The sequence below is a fragment of the Mizuhopecten yessoensis genome, unplaced genomic scaffold (genome assembly GCF_002113885.1).
Source record: "Mizuhopecten yessoensis strain PY_sf001 unplaced genomic scaffold, ASM211388v2 scaffold8839.1, whole genome shotgun sequence".
Lineage (NCBI taxonomy): Eukaryota > Metazoa > Mollusca > Bivalvia > Pectinida > Pectinidae > Mizuhopecten > Mizuhopecten yessoensis.
In genome coordinates this window covers 673,003-695,288 of record NW_018407747.1, presented here as the reverse complement: position 1 = coordinate 695,288, position 22,286 = coordinate 673,003, and the positions used below count along the sequence as shown (strand labels likewise).

Below are 22,286 nucleotides of genomic sequence, written 5' to 3'. Positions count from 1 at the left end.
GAGCACAGTAAAATCTAATTAGTGTGGACATTTTAGTATGTTCATGTAACTGTACGATAAGAAACTGTCCATAAAATGACTTTATTTTTTATAATAATTATAAGTGTCCAGAAATTAAGTTTTCCAGATGAATATCGGACTATGTTTATCAGTAATTGTGCAAAAATTTGTGCAGATAACACTGAAAGATAAATGTTCTGCTAATTAAGGAATCTTTCCAATGTTGTAAATGAAGAGGTCAGTCAGAGGTCAAATGAAATTAAAATATCAATGGAATTGCTTCAGATCTAAAATATCATCATATATTGTCAGTTTAAGGCCAAAAAAATTTGATTACTATGATCTCAGGCCCACGCGCTTTTCAATTTAGGGCACCACATTGCTGATTATATCGTGAAAGTAATAAAAAAAAAAATTGTGAATGCGCCAAATCCGGAAAATTGGTCGGCATGTCGTTTTTACTCATTAGTCACCCAAGTCCAGAAAACGTTTAAATAAAGATAAGGAAATTGATATACAGGCAAGCGTTAAAACGATTATGACTTATTAGTCTTGTGTACAAATGGCACTCATTTCGGTACAAATAAGGAATGGGGGGTTCGTGATTCTCGTCTGGAACATCGTGGGGGGGGGGGGGATTTTCGGAGGCTTGCACTATGACAGGTCTCTACACAACTATAAAAAGACAAGGTAATGCCCACAATGAACGTTTTACAAACTACACAATAAAAAAATCATCGCCCTCATCTCATTTTTGCCATATAAAATGGAGAAAAAAAAATACCTCCCTGTCACATCTCTTTTGAAAAAAATTGGCCTGAGAACCAAGTAATTACTTTTTTTTGGCCTAACATTTTTGAATTTTATATTAAAAAAAAAGAAATATCTGAATTACAATTACATGTGTGATTTAAAAATGTATAATTCATGAAAAAATCTTATCCAAGATTTAATTTTAAAACAATTCCTTTAGATGGAATGTTTAATATTTAAAAACAAAATCAAAATTATTTTTCAAAAATAAGAAACATTTCTATTTCATAATTGTGAACATAATGTTCCTGAATGACCTGGTTGTCATGGTGACACATAGCCATGCACTAGTATTACACAGGACGGGACTAGAAACGAGTCGGACACTGTATACAATACTGTATCACTGATGGGGATTTGCCATCCCATCCAGGAGTTAGAGGTCAAAAGGTCATGAACTTGACTGCCATGACAACTTCCTTGATCTTTAATCACAAAGCAAACGTTGCCTCATTTGGATTTTCCTGTGGTGCCTGTGACCTTGACCTATATGTGTCACGACCTTGGGTGATGTAATCACCTTGAACGTTACTCCTCAGATGGTGGGCGTTATGACCTAAGCTGCCAGATAGACTTCGACAGCTGCCCCTTGTGTTGACTGTAATCAGCACCGCTGATATACGAGAACAAACCAAAGTCTGACCTGTACTTCAGACCTTGATCCCCCTCGATGTAGCTCCAAGATGGCCAAGGCCAATCCTGTAGAGATTGTCACTACGGTAACTATGCGGAAGTCCGGTGTCAACTCTTCAGAACTGTCTGTAGATCTTCAGGTAACGAGGAGATGATATTGTCCATGTGTTTGTTAAGTTTCTGCAAGCTCTCATCACTCACAGCTATCTGGTTACTTGCAGCGAATGCCTGAAAAAAGGATATACATGTAATACATTGAGCTTGATCATTTATATACACAAGTATTAAATAGAAGCACGGTTCATGTTTAACTTGAAAGCAATATGTTATCATCTTGTGCCTCTTACACTTACTGTTTGATGCATACTCAATAAATGTGTTTTACGTTGTCAAATATCTGCCCTTCACCAATTAACTCTGTACTCATCCAAATTAATTTAAACCCTTTACACTTCAATATAAATTTGCACTAATTAATGAGTGAAAAAAGGGGGAAAGCTCAGTCAAGTGGTAGGACGCCGGGCTCTTGACCAAAGGGTTGCGGGTTCGAGTCACAGCGCGGCACTGTGTTGTATCTTTGAGCAAGATACTTCATTCCGCTTGTTCCAGTCTACTCAGCTGTAAATGATTATGTGGCTGGGCAGTGCTAGAATTGTTGAATGCTAGCTGTAAGCGACCGAAATGGCAGCACCAGCTGTATGCTCCCCAGGGACTTGATAAAGATACTAGCTGGTTGCAAAGGCCCTATAACCACAGATAATAATTTGTGAACTGCTTTGAGACGACCAACGAACTAGGTTGTGAAAAAGCGGTTAACAAAAACCTTGAAACTTTAATTATTATTACTACGTTATAATTAAGTACAGACTTAGTCAATTGTCTCCCTTTGGTAACAGTAAATTATGATTACGCTGGATATACTGACCAATTTCTCCCGTATACGGAGGATGAGGTCGACGATCTCCACCTCCTCCTTGTCCTGAATCCAGGCCACCAGGTCCTATAAACAACACATCACCATTATCCACAGTCAAAATAGGATATTTACATCTCAGGTTTACACATTTTAAAGGAAGATGGTTTTCAAGATTAGCTGCTAAAGATGCAGTTATAGAAACATTGTTGCCAGAGAACCAGAGGATACATTTTTCATTGTTACAGCCGCAAGATGGGAACAGACATTTTCTGTTAATGTTTGAGAGCTACAGCACTTAATACTGGTATGTTAATGAAACATTTATTATCAACTGGGGTTTGTTGTGAGAACAGTTTTCTCATCGTGAGCACGTGGATAAAACGAGAGGCCACTGCAGGTGGACTTGAGATTTTATTGATCTGCGAACTATGAGAAAATTGTTCTCATGACAAACCCTGTAGACATTGTGTGACAAACTGTTTATCATCTATAAAGCCCTACCTTATATATATATCCACTCATAAAGAGTCAACTGAACACTTTATCTTCCAAATGACTTTTCATAGGCTCAATGATCATCGAGATCCTCAGTCTGCGACAGACGTAATCAAATACTGTATGATAACATTGAGTTACTCATCGAGTCACACGGTGCCTCCATGTGGAGTAGTAAGGTATATAATATTGAGTTACTCACTGAGTCACACAGTGGAGTATTATATGATAATATTAAGTTACTCACCGAGTCACACAGTGCCTCCATATGGAGTACCTGGAGTTTCTGGTTGACCTCATACTGGCGGTGGTAGTACCAGCCCTCAAAGTTCTGGCTCTTGAAGAATTTACGGTACAGCCCTTCCCAGTCACCTTTCACCCCTGATGTCAGCTGGGGACCCGAGTGTTCGAGGGATCGTAAGAACTCCTCTGGATCAAATGGACGCAGTCTGGGAGGTCCCTGTGTAATATTACCGAAAACACTACTTGTACTTTACCTCTCCGAAAACTTTTCTGTTTAACAAACCTTATCAAGTTTATTCAAATTTTGTTAAAAACTCGAGATTCAACACAACCTTTAACAAGGTTCCATGACATTTTATTTAAAAAGACAGATTTCAAAATCGGACATATTTTATAGGTGATAAGCCTAGGGGCCCTGTGCGTAAGATACATGTCAATAGTAGGGGGCAGGGCCCACTTGTATAAAACATCTCAAAGTTAAAGAAAATCTCAATCAATGTATTGTCTATGCGAAATCTTAGACTTGAGGAAATCTCAAGAGTTGAGATGTTTTATACAAGTGGGCCCAGGCTTATTGCTGGAAATGAGCCTGTGTTTTACCTGACATAAGCCCAGTTTGGACAGTTTGGGTAATGTGAACACAAAGAGATAAATCATTCACAGCTTATACAATCTTTCTTGTTTTTCCCATCAAACTTGAAGATCCAACACATCTAACTTAGTCACTTGGGCTGACTTACTTTGTGAGGTGATATGTTGCGTTGAAGAGGCATCAAACTGGCCATGTATCTCTCCTGCAAAGTATGTTAAAATTTATATTTATTATTAGTCCTACATCAAAAGGAGGTCACAATTGATTTACCTCAAGTATTTTCATTTGTATACGAGACTTTTAAAACAATAGGGCTCCAATTTATGAATTTTATAAATGTTGAACCACTTTCACTGTAATACTTATCAAAGTTTGAGTGTCAAATTTTTGTCCTCAGAAAACTTTCCTACATTGTGTCTAAATGTTGAGTGTATGCAGATTGTGTTAGATGTATTCACCAGAGGTATCATGAAGCTGTGTGTGAGTTCGAGGAAGTGACGTCGTAATATTGCATTCTGGGCCTCCGGGGGTCGCTTACTCTGGATACCCTGATAATGTAATGATGACAAATTTATCAACAATTTTATAACATAACAATGTAGAATGATAACTTCCTAGATCTGAATAAACAAAAAGCAGACTTTTCTGCACTCAACACTGTCAATGCAATGTCTCCACATACTCAAAGCCTGGACTTTCTTTGTACTTTCATCCCCAAACACACATAATATATATATATACACACACGCCACCATCAATTTTAGAACACCCCAAACACACAATATATATATATATATACACAAACACACACACGCCACCATCAATTTGAGAACACCCCTGATACCAAAAACACACATAATTAAAGTACAAATAATATATAAACACACGCCACCATCAATTTGAGAACACCCCTGATACCAAAAACACACATAATTTATATATATACACACACGCCACCATCAATTTGAGAACACCCCTCATCCCAAACACACATAATATATAGCGATAGTCACAGATATATAGAGATATGTTGATCTGACAATTGACATAAATCAATTAGAAAAAAGTGCAACGAAGAGCAGCACGATACGTCCTACACACATACCATAACACAAGCTCAGTCACAGATATGATACACAACTTGCAGAACAAGAACACGCATTATTCTTCTCTACAAACTAATACACCAACAAGTAGCAATACACACTAACAATCTCATCCCGGCCGACACCAGAACACGTCAAGGACACGACCGTAGTTACAGACACATCCAAAGACACATACAGACACTCATTCTTTCCATACACCATAACACAGTGGAACCTCCTACCCAAAACAATAATCCAATCATAAACACTAGCAGAATTCAGGACATGCACCATATACAACATAATCGAACATATACAAAACCTACAACATAACTAACACTCACTCACTGCTTTTAACCTGTTTTTATCCTATAGCAAATAACAAAAATTAAAAAAATAAAAATAATTAACGCACTACAGCACAAGACCAACTTCCGTAATCGTCGGTATTGACAGAGAAAGTTCAAAAGATGAAAATGAAGATGAAGACAAAGTAAATATGACTGTAAAACCAGCTATCAGATACCAACCTTAATAAGTCTCTTCAGGATGATTTTGTCTTTGGTGAGGAAAGCTTTGTATCTCGTGTACACGCCTGCAAAACCAAAGTGATATATCATTCATATATACTTTATATATATAGCTTTATACTGCAAATCACTACTATTTCATAAGAATCACAAAATAATTAATGTCACAAGTTGATTGTGAATTCACATAACACATGAATACCTATTTCAGAAATACACATATCGTCATTAAGTGTTAGAGGTTCTTACCTGGTTTAGAATCCAGTGTTTTTAGGCTACTGGCCTTTTTTAACTTGTTGAAAATTTTGGAAGATCCTAAAACGATAAAAGTATTTGTCATGTATACAAACATATTCAGACTTTGTTTAAATGGTTTAGTATTGTTTGATGTCCTATCAACAGCTATGGTCATTTAAGGATGGTCACTTTGTTTAATTGGTTTAGTATTGTTTGATGTCCTATCAACAGCAATGGTCATTTAAGGATTGGGACTTTGTTTAATTGGTTTAGTATTGTTTGATGTCTTATCAACAGCTGTGGTCATTTAAGGATGGTCACTTTGTTTAATTGGTTTAGTATTGTTTGATGTCCTATCAACAGCTATGGTGATTTAAGGACGGGGACTTTGTTTAATTGGTTTAGTATTGTTTGATGTCCTATCAACAGCTATGGTCATTTAGGGACGGGGACTTTGTTTAATTGGTTTAGTATTGTTTGATGTCTTATCAACAGCTATGGTCATTTAAGGACGGGGACTTTATTTAATTGGTTTAGTATTGTTTGATGTCCTATCAACAGCTGTGGTCATTTAAGGACGGGGACTTTGTTTAAACTGATCTATTGCGCTAAATATCAATATTAACAAACCCAGATTTCTTTTCTATGACTGACAGAAAAACTTCTATAAAAATTTACAGATTCAAGTGTTTCTGGAAAAACGCAACAACACTGTCCACATACTAAGTCATCCCAGAAGAACACAGTTGAATATGGTTTTCATTTGAAAATGAATTTACAACTAATAAAAATAAATATGTGTATGAAATTAATAAATAAAATATGTAAACTGAGAAAGAAATTGCAAATTTGATTTATGTCTAAGTGTATAGCACATGAAACAGTAGAAATCTCTAAATGAATTTCCCGATCAGAAACTCACCGTGAGTCATCTCCCCGATCCGAATAATATTGGGCCAGTGCTGGAGAGTTTTGGCAAAAAATGGATTTGTGACACCAAGAATGACTGGAGGTCTGTCACAAAGGAAGCAGAAGAAGTTATCACATGATATCATAAGACTTTGTTCCTTTCACTTTTCAGGAGATGATCAAAAACACTATCCACAAAGCATTTCTTAAATATATTTCAAAATTTGTTCAAATTGACAGCAAAATACAGTAGAAGATCTGATAAGTATACAAAATTTGCTTGAGATGACTTTACGCAGCTAAAATTCCAAGAACATATTTATTTGACATAAAAAGTAAACTATTTAGGTCTGATAATACATATGTATCCAAATGTTCTCACTGTCCTAAGCACAATGAGACAGCGATGGTTACGTCTGCTACTTACGGTGCCTGTGTTTTTGTGGTGTACTCCTTAAACTCGCTGTCATGGATTGTGAAGTATGGGCGGTAGTCACCATAAAATTTCAATGGACCAATTAGACTTGAATAAAACACAAACAAAATGTCAGAGGATGCCATTATTGTCAAAATTGATTTTCCTGTATATACACACCGAATAAGTTTCTCTTCTAGTCTCACTTCTTTTTTTGACATGTATCATAACCTAGAGCTGAAAATTCATTTGAAATAGAACCAATTATTTTTCCTGGAAGGCTAGCATCTGGTATTTTCTGCTACATTTTATATCTAAGGTTATTGTGACTTTTTCTAACATGATCAATGTGGTCATAAGCATATTATTTTAAGAACGAATTCAAAACAGAAATCTTGTGAGACTGGAAATTTTAATCCAAGAATCTATATGTACATCATGTATATGTATCACTTTCTGCATAAATGAGTAAAATCTCTGATATCTTTGTTTCATTACCTGATCAGCGCCTGCACTGTTGATGATGTTATTGATGGAGAGGGTGCCATGACAACCAATGGCTAAAAAGATAAGCAAGATACCAGTAATGTTAAACTACTATAAAGTCTGACACTGAAATCTATGTGGAATTTATCTGTGTATAATTTTTTATCAATTTTTCAAAACAATTGTTTCAATTTAGAATTTCAATTATACCAGCTATTTATTGTTCATCATTTTCTTATTCACAAACTCAGTGGCTCATTCCAGCCAAACTGATCCCTGTTCACCTGCCCTCAGGACCTAGGAAGGTCAGCATCTATTTTTGTTGAACGTTATCCCCATGTACTGCTTATACTAGCATAAAAATTTGGTTGAAATATGTTGTTTAGTTTGAGAGGAGACGTTGTTTGAAGCTAATCAACCAAATTGACCCCTTTTGACCCGCCCCTCAGTCTATCTGCACATGCATGCATAGCTGTTGATCCTCATGGGCTGAGAATGCTACCAACACACTTTTGGATGTTACCTAAACAGTAGGTGTGGAAGAGATGTCATTTAAAGAAAATAAGCCAATTTGGTCCCTCTTGACCCGATCCCTCAGCCCTCAGAAGACAAGCCCCTTAATTTGGTAACCTTTATATCCTTATGATCTACCATCTGTTTTTGAAACCTGTTCACTAGTTTGGAAAATGTGATTAAATGCAAATATTGTTGGATGACAGACAATGACAGTCAGAGCAATACATGTTACGGTATAACCTAGGGTAAACAGACTTACCTCCCCTGCCAGGACTAATTCCCATAACATCTGAATGTGAGGTAGAATGGGTAGAAATGCACTACAACAAAAATAAACACATCATATCATTAGTTAGTAGGGCACAACATATTTTTTTTTGGGGGGGGGGGGGGGGGGCTGGGTTTTTAACATTTACTAGTCACATACTAAGGTAATAATGTAAAAGTAATGAAAGTGTAAAACAAGTTTTTACATTTACTATATAGACTATATGTCTTTCAATGTAGGAACACAAGTATGGTTTTATTTCAAGCAGGAAATCCAAAATTAGCATTTTTGTACTTGGTACTTTTCTGCCTTTTTGCCTTTGATAAAGATGACATATGAGAAGAATATGCCTACTCCCCTCCTTGGCCTTTTTTTGAATGTTTTTGTCACATGATTACAAATGTTTTCAGGTATCTTACATCCTTTCCACACAATTAAGGTGGTGTAGAACTAGAGAAGTTTACCTGTAGATGTCCACTTCATAAAGGGAGGGCAGAATGGAATGGGCTGGCACTGTGGGCTGGAAAAAACAATGATAACTTAGGCATTTTCAATTTTTCCACTGTACCCTGTCAGTAGTTCTTTCATATCAGGTTGACTCAGAGTCCAGTTGACATTAGTCAATCAAGTTGTTTTTTCTAAGAAAAAAGTACCTACAGAACACAGACCTCTTCACTTTAGCCATGTCATGATGGGACTGCCATTTTGAGGGGCATAAAAGCCACCGCAAGATATTCACGTCACTTATGATTTCAAACATGCTGACAGGCACATTTTACCCATCAGTGTCACAGTACCACAGCTGTTTAAGTGAAAGGGTCTACTGACTGGTTTCAAAGATGTTTATCAAAATTATTCAAGTAAAAACTATACAAATATTTAATAGTTCCAATCATAAAATAAAGCATGATACAACATGAAAACATATAAAAGAGTATGAAATAAAAATATAATCAGTTATTTTTTACACTAGTACGTGACGATTAAGTCATCGTTTTGAAATTCAACCATGAAATTGGGTAATTATGAAAGACACAATGTGATGGGAAAATGGGAAAAAGAGCCAAATGACATACGATATTATCAAACAATAAAAAATTCACTCTGTATGCAAATTTCTGCCCTCTTGTATTTATAAGCAAATTCAGTTTATGTTACATTCACCCGTATACATCTACCGGTACTACTAACTTTACAACATTTTCCCTCCGTTATTAAGATCACCCTCTCATTATAGAGCGAAGATAAATGGAGGTCGGAATTTCTAGTTTTACAGAATAAGCGAACATACTCATGCATACTCTTATTAATGTATGAATAAAGAATACTGAAAAACTGAACAAAACAGACTTGCAAGGAAAGAGAACTGAAAGATGATTTAATAAAGTAGTGAAGAGAAAAAAGTACAAATCATGCAGGTGGGGGTCAAACATAAATACATAATTAAAAACTAATTTGCAATACAGCATGTCGTACTTATTATTTACTTTCAAAACAAATAACTCATTTGAAATGAAATATTTTTGCATCTTTTTTTTACAAATTACCAGGGTAGTTCAAAATAAGGAAAAGAAAAAAACACTTTAATTTAAACTTCATGGATGTTATTTAAGATAAAGATCAAACACTAGATTTCAAGGTATGAATCATATGATAATTTTAGTCATTGCTCTCAACCTATATATATATGCAACTTGGAATTCAATAATATGCATCATCCTGTTAGCACTACGCCTACAAACACCTTTTCCACTTGTTAATTTTGTGACAGAAAGACGATGTGGCCATTATATTTTGTTGTTTAAATATGATTGTTCAACCATTTAATATATCATAAGAAAACATGTGATGCTAGTATGAATCCTGAAATCTACATTTCCATTAAGATTGTACTTTTTCGTCGGTCACAGTACAAAGCAGTACAATGGGGTTTTTTTACGCACTGAAAAGACCTATTAGAAACAATTGTGTATTAAAATAATATTTAATTTCCTGAAAACAATCCCAGCATGCATGACCACTTAACCAGTGACACAATTTAAGAGGTTTTTAAGGATACAAATTATTTGTTTCAATCCCTGTGTTAAACGAATAGTATAAACCTGTATTCCTGTTCAGAACTGTTTCACTGGCAATGAGATGAAAACTGTTTACTTAGTGGTTTCCATTCACCTTTGTAGCATTTATTTACACATAGCTATACATAATTCAACAAGCCAGTCAGATTGATATGTCTCGCCTATGCCCCACTTTGACCATCATGATCAATGCACATAACAGAGAGACTAACTTAAATGCAAAAACTTAATATTGATTGAGATGCTGACAAAATCAGTGGACCATAAAAATGAAAGCTGCATCCAGCATTTGATGCATGGGTTGAGATGTACAGCTTAAGATGCATCTATGGTTCAAGTTTGGTTGGTGTAGCACTTATACTTTCAGAGAAACTAACTTAAACGCAAACACTTTATGTTGACACTGCTGTCGCCGGAAAAGCAACATCTAAGTCTCGCTTCCACTTCATGGCAGCGAGACAAAAACAGGAACAACTGTTTTCAGGAAATTGGTTTGTAATCTTTGATGTTAAAATTATGACGTAAAAAGAAGTATTTATGTCACAGTCAGGGACATGGGACCCACTTGATGCCTAAGGTATTAAAGCTAATGAGAAATACATGCTTCATTAGACTGGTCCGAGTCAATGTAAGTTGAAGATTATAATAATTTTATAATAAAGACAATATACAACACAAAGCAAGGCACAGGTATGGCTGTTAGGGTGACACATTTTTGTTTAGGAAACTTAGACGATTAAAACTTCAGAGAGGGTAAACGTTAAAGTAAGACCGCAGTGAGTATGACAGACTTCTTGTGGTGTAAACTTTAGATTGACGATATTAGAATTTAGAAGTGATACATTTTCAATCGCATGTACACAAAATAAATTACCATTAATGTCATGCAAAGTATGGTGAAAGTATTCAACAATACCGGGTGATTAGCAAGTCTATAGTAACAGATGCTGCTGGCCATTTCACCATTAATCTATTTTAAACTATGCCAATCTGTGCTTAGTTTATGTACATCAAAATATATTATCTTGAGGAGAGGAATTCAATGTAGTTTATACAACCACTTTCATTTGCTGGCTTTAAGGATACGTCACTAAGGCTATTACTGAAGTTATGTAAATCACTCTATCATACACGCCTGCAGTCTGAGAATATTTACTGTTAATTGAATGTATGTTAATGGCTATTGATCATTACAATACCTTCCAATCAAAACTGCAGACAGGCAAACTCTTTGATGCATCAATGTATAAATTTGCAAGATTGATATAAGCAGGTGTTCAGAATTTATTAAAATGAATTTATTAAAATAATCTAAGATAAATCCCCAATCTAAGCAATTTCAAAGTTAACTATCATCAACAGCATGAGATTCAAAACAGTGTTTTGATATAGCCAAACCTGCCTTTTGAATTCATATCAGTAGTAGTTATAGACAGGTCGTACCTACAGACAGGTAGTTGTCTCTCAAGATGGGTGTGGCTAATAATCTGGCAAATATGTTAACTGAATAATACTATTTTCTTATGTCCCTTTTTTCTGTTTTCCATATAATCAACATGCAGAAGTTTCCTTCATTTTTTTACAACTGCTAAAATCTTAATAGCTTTTTTTGTGTGTTTTTGAATCAAAATAGCTTGTTTCATTTCTCATGTGAATAATGGTGAACCAAGATAATTGGGCTGACATGTACAATTATGGCTACTGATTTTTTTACAGCTGTAACAACTGAATGTAATACAAAGATGAATGAAGGGAAACAAATCAGACTGTTCCCCCCCCCCTTGTTTTGGAAAGCTCACAGTACATTTTTTCATCATTAAGTCTCACAGCTGAACCTACAGATATTAATATCAATCATGATTCACAAGATGCAACACGGACAGAAATATTTATGTGTCGAAAAGGTCGTGTGTTGGCCCCTAATTACTGATAAAGGGTCGTGTGATGACCCCTTTATAAAGTGACACGCCCACCCCGACATAACACCATCAGACATCACAGTGGCACACTCACCGCCCCAACACGTATGTTTTGACCTCGGCCTAATACTTTATCTGAACGTGATGGAACTCGAGACTGCAAGCCATGGAAAGAAAAAAGGTAAATGAAAACAAATTCAAAACGGGATTAAAATGACACACAACATAAAAACTAAACAAAAATCAAACAATACAAGACAACAGCAAAATGAGAATATTGAAATGAAATAATAAATATCGAAAAAACAAAATGAAGTCAATCCATGGGAAAAGTGAATGACCTATATTAGAATTGGATTTCATCAAGAGATTTTCACTATGAGAAACAGGTTATTTAATTATAACTGAATCTATTTTTAAAGTATGATATTTTTCTCCACTCAGCATATACTAGAAAATACCTAAACAGGAATATTCTAGGATAATTTGGAATGTCCTACCTCTGACTGCATATAGCATAAATTAAAATGAATTCCTTGTTTCCCCTCTACATGATACTAGAAATTTCAAAGGCAAATTTGTTCGTTTTTATCATGAATTCTGTAATTTTTTCTCTCTTTATTTTTTCTCTAAATTATGAGACAGGAATCCTTTTGGACTTTGGTATTCTATATAAACAAATTAACTCCCTTGCTGGCCCATATAATATTTACAAAAACTACTGGAGAATCAGAATTTTTCAGGTAGTCATTTTGTATGAGAATTTCGGTTACAGGTACATGTAATTTCCAAAGACTCTGAAGCAAATTTGACTATTAAAATAAAGCTCTGTGTTAAGAGATTTTGGAGCAGATTTGTCAGTATTGAAATTAAGCTTGTTGTTAGAATTTCTTTACACATTAGTGTCTGTAGTAGACTCAGAATAAGATTATCTGTATTTAGTTAAGCTATGTGTTATGATTTTTATAACACACAAATTTCTGCCGATTCAACGTAATTAACATTGCTATGGATTTGATCTATACTGATTATAACAAGCAAATTCGTGGAAGTTATATCCCCTGCTTGCAGGACATATTGTAGATAAACATTATTGAGGTTAGGTTTAAATATGTGAGTATCGTGAGACATAATGTATAGCTTGAATTTTCGTTATTCAAGGGGCCATAACTCCGCCAAATAAAGTCTGCTGAGAGTGGTCATCGAACTTGGTCCCTCCCTTAAAGCATTTAACCCTCGTACCAAGTTTGAAGAAAATCGTTTAACATTTGTTGCTGTTATTGCACGGAAACGAAGCATGACAGACAGACAGACAAACCCAAATTACCGAAACGGGGATAATAACATCTGTGTGAGAGTTATATATGACATATCGGAATCACCAAGAATATCGGACTGCTAAATAAAAACATACAGAGGTATTCTTTCTTTGGATCCAATAAACTTAAAGGAAAACCTACTTAATAAAATATTGAAACAACAAAGTTCAATCTGAAAACATGAAAAAGAAAAGAAAAAAGGTGCCCCTATAGAGCCAAATAAAATATTCATACATGCTACCATAACTGAACCAGACATTTAATGCAGTCTACTGTATCATTATAATTATTTTGTATCATAAAGTATGCTTTTGTCTGGTGATAATGCTGATTCTGTGATTTTTCGAAGACCCTTTTTTATCACGCAACAGCAATGACCTAGAAACAGCCAAACTGCATCAACACTATAAAATCTAGGCTGCGTAACTTAATGTACCGGTATGTTGGTTGCTAGGTGAATTGGCCTGGTGACCTTCAACTTGGTGATCCCAATGATGTCTCTACTAATTCAACCATTACTGATGATAAAATCAGTTCTTAGTAAAAGACTTTTAAACAAGTGATGGTATAAGTTTAAAAAAGGTCGAGAAGATTTGACAGACATGAGTAACAATATTACCTCTATGGATATCTGAAAAGCAAAACCAGGAAATAAAAGAAATATGAATTTAGTACATCATTTATAGCCTTCACCTTCACCAACATGATATTTTGTTAATATCTATAGGTGTATTCGATCAAATTGTTTTGTAAATGGTCCTATGTGCACACATATTGTTGATAGGAAAAAGCAAAGCAAGCCAACACAAGACAAATTTTGTAATATATGAGTAACAATTATATAGGATATATGCTGTGTAATGTAGGAAGGAAATTATATAGGGACATCTTCATCACTTACCTGTAGAACACTACCAAATATGGGCAGATTGACCGTTTCACCAGGTACCGGATCAGGCCACTGGTCCATATCATGACATGCTGTAGGGGTCAAAGGTCACCAAACATAAATAATACACAGAAATTATTTTGGCAAATATCTCATTTCACCTTGCAGAACAAAATTTCCAGGTTCCAGATCATGAACTATCAATTTGGACTTTTCCCAAAGCTATAATGAAATATATAGGTACCTTCATATATATGTTTATTTTTTTTATTTCATGAAATTAGAACGTATATCCATGAGGAAGATTATCTTGATTGCTTTAAATAGAAACCGATGTCTAAGATTCTGAATGATGGTTATGAGGCTAGATCTATCTGCCAGTTGTTCAATGTAAGTTGTTATCTACTCCAATCCAGGTATCTGATAAAATGTAAGGTCCTTAGCATCCTCAGTAAGAAAATGAAGATTCTAAGCACATGCACTAAGATTTACAAATGTCTTTACACATTAAACTGTGACGAAACTCTTATTTATATTGACTTTGTTAATCCTGCAGCCAAGGTTCTGAATGCAATTATACAGAAACTTAAAACAGTCCTCCCAGGCCTTTATATCATGGAAATGAATGTTTGTTTGTTTGGGAACCTGAGATATATTTTTTACAGTAATCATGTAGTAGTATGGATATGGAAAGATAATAAAACCCACCTGCTTCGAGACTTGGTTCACCATTTTCAAAGTATTCTGGTGCTATGATACTGACAAGTTGCTGGAACAGTGCTACAAATGGCAGCTTGGATATTAAAACCAATGACTGAAAGGAAAACAGATTTTTTTTTTTAAATCTATTAAAACTAAACATTATCTGTCAAACAAGGATGCCATCATTCCAAGCACAAGAAGACACTTTTATTTATTTATAACTGTGACCTTGATCTTTGACTCGGGGATTTGATATGAAATTTTTCGTATTTAAAACTTAATAAAATAAGGCATGACATACTTTACAAATCAATTAGTTAATTCAGTAAACATGAAAGCATCAGAAGGCAGCAGGAAAATGAGTGGTCTAATGTGTAATTGTGCTCGTAAAGATTACCTTCTGAAAGTACCCTCTACGGATGGACCTGTCCTTGGTTTGTCGAAAGAACACAAATCCATAGTAATAGGCACCATCACTCTTGAGTAATAAAACAAAAAATAGCATTACAGATGGTGACAATGTCTACAAATAGCATTACAGATGGTGACAATGTCTCAAAATAGCATTACAGATGGTGACAATGTCTACAAAGAGCATTACAGATGGCGACAATGCCTGCAAATAGCATTACAGATTGTGACAATGTCTACAAATAGCATTACAGATGGCTACAATGTCTACAAATAGCATTACAGATGGCGACAATGCGTACAAATAGCATTACAGATGGTGACAATGTCTACGAATAGCATTACAGATGGTGACAATGTGTACAAATAGCATTACAGATGGTGACAATGTCTACGAATAGCATTACAGATGGTGACAATGTGTACAAATAGCATTACAGATGGTGACAATGTCTAAAAATAGCATGACAGATGGCGACAATGTCTACAAATAGCATTACAGAGGGCGACTATGGCTACAAATAGCATTACAGATGGCGACAATGCCTGCAAATGGCATTACAGATGGTGACAATGTGTACAAATAGCATTACAGATGGTGACAATGTCTACAAATAGGATTACAGATGGCGACAATGTCTACAAATAGCATCACAGATGGCGACAATGTCTACAAATAGCATTACAGAGGGCGACTATGGCTACAAATAGCATTACAGATGGCGACAATGCCTGCAAATGGCATTACAGATGGTGACAATGTGTACAAATAGCATTACAGATGGTGACAATGTCTACGAATAGCATTACAGATGGTGACAATGTGTACAAATAGCATTACAGATGGTGACAATGTCTAAAAATAGCATGACAGATGGCGACAATGTCTACAAATAGCATTACAGAGGGCGACTATGGCTACAAATAGCATTACAGATGGCGACAATGCCTGCAAATGGCATTACAGATGGTGACAATGTGTACAAATAGCATTACAGATGGTGACAATGTCTAAAAATAGCATTACAGATGGTGACAATGTCTAAAAATAGCATTACAGATGGCGACAATGTCTAAAAATAGCGTTACAGATGGTGACAATGTCTACAAATAGCATTACAAATGGTGACAATGTCTAAAAATAGCATTACAGATGGAGTTACAGATGGAGACAATGTCTACAAATAGCATTACAGATGGCGGCAATGTGTACAAATAGCATTACAGATGGTGACAATGTCTAAAAATAGCATGACAGATGGCGACAATGTCTACAAATAGCATTACAGAGGGCGACTATGGCTACAAATAGCATTACAGATGGCGACAATGCCTGCAAATGGCATTACAGATGGTGACAATGTGTACAAATAGCATTACAGATGGTGACAATGTCTAAAAATAGCATGACAGATGGCGACAATGTCTACAAATAGCATTACAGATGGTGACAATGTCTAAAAATAGCATGACAGATGGCGACAATGTCTACAAATAGCATTACAGAGGGCGACTATGGCTACAAATAGCATTACAGATGGCGACAATGCCTGCAAATAGCATTACAGATTGTGACAATGTCTACAAATAGCATTACAGATGGCTACAATGTCTACAAATAGCATTACAGATGGCGACAATGCCTGCAAATAGCATTACAGATGGCGACAATGTCTACAAATAGCATTACAGATGGCGACAATGCCTGCAAATAGCATTACAGATGGTGACAATGTCTACAAATAGCATTACAGATGGCGACAATGTGTACAAATAGCATTACAGATGGCGACAATGTCTACAAATAGCATTACAGATGGCATCAATGCCTAAAAATAGCATTACAGATGGCGACAATGTTTAAAAATAGCATTACAGATAGTGACAATGTTCAAAAATAACATTACATATGGTGACAATGTCTAAAAATAGCATTACAGATGGTGACAATGTCTAAAATAGCATTACAGATGGAGACAATGTCTACAAAGAGCATTACAGATGGTGACAATGTCTAAAAATAGCATTACAGATCGAGACAATGTCTAAAAATAGCATTACAGATGGCGACAATGTTTAAAAATAGCATTACAGATAGTGACAATGTTCAAAAATAACATTAAATATGGTGACAATGTCTAAAAATAGCATTACAGATCGAGACAATGTCTAAAAATAGCATTACAGATGGAGACAATGTCTAAAAATAGCATTACAGATGGCGACAATGTCTAAAAATAGCATTACAGATGGCGGCAATGTCTTGAAATAGCATTACAGATAGAGACAATGTCTAAAAATAGCATTACAGATGGTGACAATGTCTAAAAATAGCATTACAGATGGTGCCAATGTCTACTAATAGCATTACAGATGGAGACAATGTCTAAAAATAGCATTACAGATGGAGACAATGTCTAAAAATAGCATTACAGATGGGGACAATGTCTACAAATAGCATTACAGATGGCGACAACGTCTAAAAATAGCATTACAGATGGCGGCAATGTCCTGAAATAGCATTACAGATAGAGACAATGTCTAAAAATAGCATTACAGATGGAGACACTGTCTACAAAGAGCATCACAGATGGTGACAATGTCTAAAAATAGCATTACAGATGGAGACAACGTCTAAAAATAGCATTACAGATGGAGACAATGTCTACAAAGAGCATTACAGATGGTGACAATGTCTACAAATAGCATTACAGCTGGTGACAATGTCTACAAATAGCATTACAGATGGCGACAATGTGGACAAATAGCATTACAGATGGTGACAATGTCTACAAATAGCATTACAGATATCGACAATGTCTACAAATAGCATTACAGATGGCGACAACGTCTAAAAATAGCATTACAGATGGCGGCAATGTCTTAAAATAGCATTACAGATAGAGACAATGTCTAAAAATAGCATTACAGATGGAGACACTGTCTACAAAGAGCATCACAGATGGTGACAATGTCTAAAAATAGCATTACAGATGGTGCCAATGTCTACTAATAGCATTACAGATGGAGACAATGTCTAAAAATAGCATTACAGATGGAGACACTGTCTACAAAGAGCATCACAGATGGTGACAATGTCTAAAAATAGCATTACAGATGGTGACAATGTCTACAAATAGCATTACAGATATCGACAATGTCTACAATATCTTAACTCAGTGCACCTTTTGCCGCTGTATTACTCATTTCTGAAAATTTCTACAAATCATGCCACAACAAAAATGGTCCTGCTTTTGTACGTAAATTGGTACCAGTACTTGATCAACAATCATTACTCAATGGTGCACTTCATAAACATGGAGATAATATTGGAAAAACTGACATTTTCACAATGATTTATTTAAAAATAACAAGGGGCAATACGACCTCAGAGTATTTTATGGATATTCTCCATAACTGTTTTGAAAACACAAATCAGTATCAAAATTTAAACGTATTAAATAAAGAGTTCCTCTGACCTGGATTGAGACAGGATAGTCCTTGTTGAACTGGTGTTGACATTTAGATGTTGTCTTACGTCCGGGACTCTGTCGGATACGGAAGTGGAATTGAGTATCTCCCATACAGCCTGAAACAAACAGATTGTAGTAGGTATTATAAGGTAACTTCAAATTTGTTAAAGTTGATGTATAGTCTGTACTTTTAACTAATACCATATATTATGAATAAGGCAAGAACTCCACAGAAGTTGCCTGCCCCAACATCCAATATGGCCACTGATGGTCATGTTGATTTTCAGATTTAGATCGAATTCAAACTTGAGCTGAAAATTAATACTTTAATTAAATGTAATACATTGTATAGAAAGTTTCATGGAAACCAAAGCATTCCATTGTTTGACAGGCAACTAAAAATAAGGAATTTTCATATGACTTCTACAAACTAATACTGATTTTGTAATACTGATATAAGCTACTGTAGAAACCTTAATTAAATTAAATATTTTTTCGAAGATTTATTAATAAGGTTTCAGCACCAAGTTCTTTACGAATCATACATAACTTAACTCAATCCGACTACCATTAGTATCAACATAAAATGTATTTCTTAATGATCAAGATTAATTTATACAATGTCCCATTAGTATCAGCATAAAATGTATTTCTCAATGATCAGGATTAATTTATACAATATCCCATTAGTATCAGCATAAAATGTATTTCTTAATGATCAAGATTAATTTATACAATGTCCCATTAGTATCAGCATAGAATGTATTTCTTAATGATCAAGATTAATTTATACAATGTCCGAAAATGTTTCAGTGTTCTTCATACAGTGTATCTTATATGATATGCTGTCTGCAGACCTGTTACACTATTATTTGTCAAAGAGGAATTAAAGCGTAGTTTGACATAACAAAGTGTAGTGTCCACATGCTAGCTGCGCCAGGCTGTGAGCTGCGTAGCGGCGAGGCGGGGTGCGCCATACTACCACCATGTCTGCAGGAGAAGTCTGATCCGCAGACAGTGCAATGCACGAATGTGTCGCCCTTCCTGGAGGGCTGCAGTCATTTCTGATTTTCCATGTAGGATAATCGGTACCGCTGGATCGCCACCTTTTTATTACTTGGCGGAACATCTTGTTGGCATTTTCGTTTAAGCATCATCTACTCGTATCAAAATGGCTGTCACTGTTTCCAAATATTTTGAACGCATCGGGAACCTTCATTAACCATTAGAATGCGTAGAAACTACTCTCCAAAGTGTAGAACGTAATTTAACTTCAATAATCGTAGAAACTAAGCTAAAATCGTAGATGTAAACAGGTCGTGTCTGTAGCAAGCCTATAAAGTTACATTAAACATATAACATATATGCGTTTTGTCACTGACCTGAATTTGAATCCGGAAAAGACAGGTAACAGATATTGGCTTTCTGCAAAATAAGTACAAAAGAAGGTCTGTATATTGTTCTTTATACAAGTAACTACATACATAGAGCATTTTGTCAATTATTTCCTACAACAGTATTAATTATATTTTATAAAATGAATTTAACTAATTCTGTCTCTGAAAACATCAAAATAAAAGCATTCTGCAGGTGATAGGCAATTGCAAGGACATGATATAACAGCAAACTAAGCCAATCATTGTCTTAATTTTGGCTTTAGCTTGTCGAGTCCATCGTATTTTCAAACCTACCTCTGTATCTGTGAGTTTGACATGGCCCGGGTAGATTAACTGCAATTAATCAAATGAAAATGCATTTAACATAATGTTGTCATATATATTTGAAATTATGAAATTTTGAACATTTCGGTATATATATCAACATATACACAAATGTACTGACAGAAAATTAGACCTTGAGACACTGACTCGTTTAGGAATGGGGCCAGGGGAATTTATAGATCTGGGAAAAAATGCATTGTGTACAACTGTACAACATCCAAGTTGAAAATGTACTCATATTTTCAAAATCTTTGTTTTGTCGAAATACCATTCGAAAGTCTAAGTTGTTCTATGTATAGTTAATGATTTGCATATACTATCTCCTTAAATGGTTTTGGATAAATATATTTACTCAAGATCTAGAGAGTTTTGTAGGAATTAAAACCAACTAAAACAAAAATGTACAGGTGTAACAGGAGAAAGAGAAATTTAACGGCCTGACTGGGATCTGAATCCCAGATCCTCCGAACTCTAGAAGGACGCTAGCTCTTAAATTTGAATTACCCGGTCGCAGACATTCAACCCAGTACAGTTTGCTACACCTCCCTGCTTTTAACGAAGACGTCCTTAAATTAACTTACATGTATACATGATGATAGGACGTTAAACCCACAACAATCAACCTTTTTCTAAGTCTTTGCCCCAAAAAACAAAACTATTAACAACCAAGAATTGGGTATCCCATTCCCAAGCATTATAAAATTGGCGAGCTCACCAACCCAGTGCTTGAAGCATGGGTTTTTAAGCTTACCAGACCAGGATTCAAACATGGGACCCTCTGATCTGAACTCTAGACAGTACCTGGATGGTGACAACCAACCCAGTCCAGTTCCGCAACACAGGTACTTATTTGGAAAACCTTTCGCCTCACAAAATTTTGCAGTGTCTTGGACAGATAGAATCGAAACTTAATACTTGTCAACAAACTTGCCTGTTTTAGAAATAACTTTTATCATAAGTGAAGCAAAGATTTGCAATGGCTAGTTTCAAAGAGACCCTATGGAGGATGTTCTGACTAACTACATATGGACAAATTACAACCAAATATACATGTAGTTGGGTGGAAATCGTTAACATTTATGTTTAGGAAGTGCTGCTTTTGAAAGTGAACCTTTATGATATAATAATATTGAGGTGATAACAAGAACCACAAACTGAATGAATGCGTTTAAAATGAAAGAGACAAGGGCGTATCTTTTCAATATTAAAACAGGTAAACAAAAGAAAAACAGTAGTGGTTCAATATATTGAAACAAATATAACTTCATCTTAATATTTCAATAAAGGATACGTTCGCACGTCTAGATTGAAGAATTGTTTGATATTTGGAGTTCATGTATGTCTTTCTTAACATATGTCATGGGATTCCACTCTGTCAGTCGTGACAGTGGATCATCAATGTTTTATTATTTTATCTTTTTTCGAAGATTGACATCAGTTTCTTTTTCGAATACTTACTTCCATCGCCTGCCCTAGTTCCAAGTCAAACGTGACAACACACGCACAATGAAGCCAGTTGGAAAATCGGTCCCACGGTAACAGGGTGGGCGACAGAGGGACATCACCAAGTGCCTTCATCATCCCCTCCGACACCCCCTGCTCCATTGCAGCCATTTTAAACCGGCCTTGACCT

The 22,286-nt window shown here is 35.4% G+C and overlaps 1 protein-coding gene across 4 annotated transcripts; it reads right to left on the bottom strand.

Moving 5' to 3' along the window:
* Positions 1 to 985: 985 nt before the first annotated feature.
* Positions 986 to 22,286, bottom strand: LOC110456725 (protein DENND6A-like). Of its 4 annotated transcripts, XM_021507635.1 has the most exons (21): positions 22,112 to 22,286; positions 20,624 to 20,662; positions 20,315 to 20,357; positions 18,939 to 19,048; positions 15,446 to 15,526; positions 15,055 to 15,160; positions 14,359 to 14,438; positions 14,077 to 14,088; positions 12,233 to 12,295; positions 8,606 to 8,661; positions 8,133 to 8,193; positions 7,370 to 7,431; positions 6,884 to 6,979; positions 6,470 to 6,561; positions 5,560 to 5,625; positions 5,311 to 5,375; positions 4,151 to 4,240; positions 3,841 to 3,894; positions 3,105 to 3,317; positions 2,372 to 2,446; positions 986 to 1,674 (listed from the first exon to the last, which is right to left on the bottom strand). In XM_021507635.1, the coding sequence occupies exons 1-21, from the start codon at positions 22,265 to 22,267 to the stop codon at positions 1,555 to 1,557; spliced, it is 1,740 nt and encodes a 579-aa protein (XP_021363310.1). In that variant the 5' UTR covers positions 22,268 to 22,286; the 3' UTR covers positions 986 to 1,554. The 4 variants fall into 4 exon arrangements, with proteins under 4 accessions (XP_021363310.1, XP_021363312.1, XP_021363311.1 ...); XM_021507637.1 differs by lacking the exon at positions 12,233 to 12,295; XM_021507636.1 differs by lacking the exon at positions 14,077 to 14,088.

Coding starts and splice junctions, on each gene's coding strand:
- LOC110456725 (XM_021507635.1), bottom strand. CDS start 22,267: ATGGCTGCAATGGAGCAGGGGGTGTCGGAGGGGATGATGAAGGCACTT. Junction 20,663..22,111: donor AACTAGGGCAGGCGATGGAA/GTAAGTATTCGA, acceptor GATTAATTGCAG/TTAATCTACCCGGGCCATGT. Junction 2,447..3,104: donor TGGAGGCACTGTGTGACTCG/GTGAGTAACTTA, acceptor TGTTGTTTATAG/GACCTGGTGGCCTGGATTCA.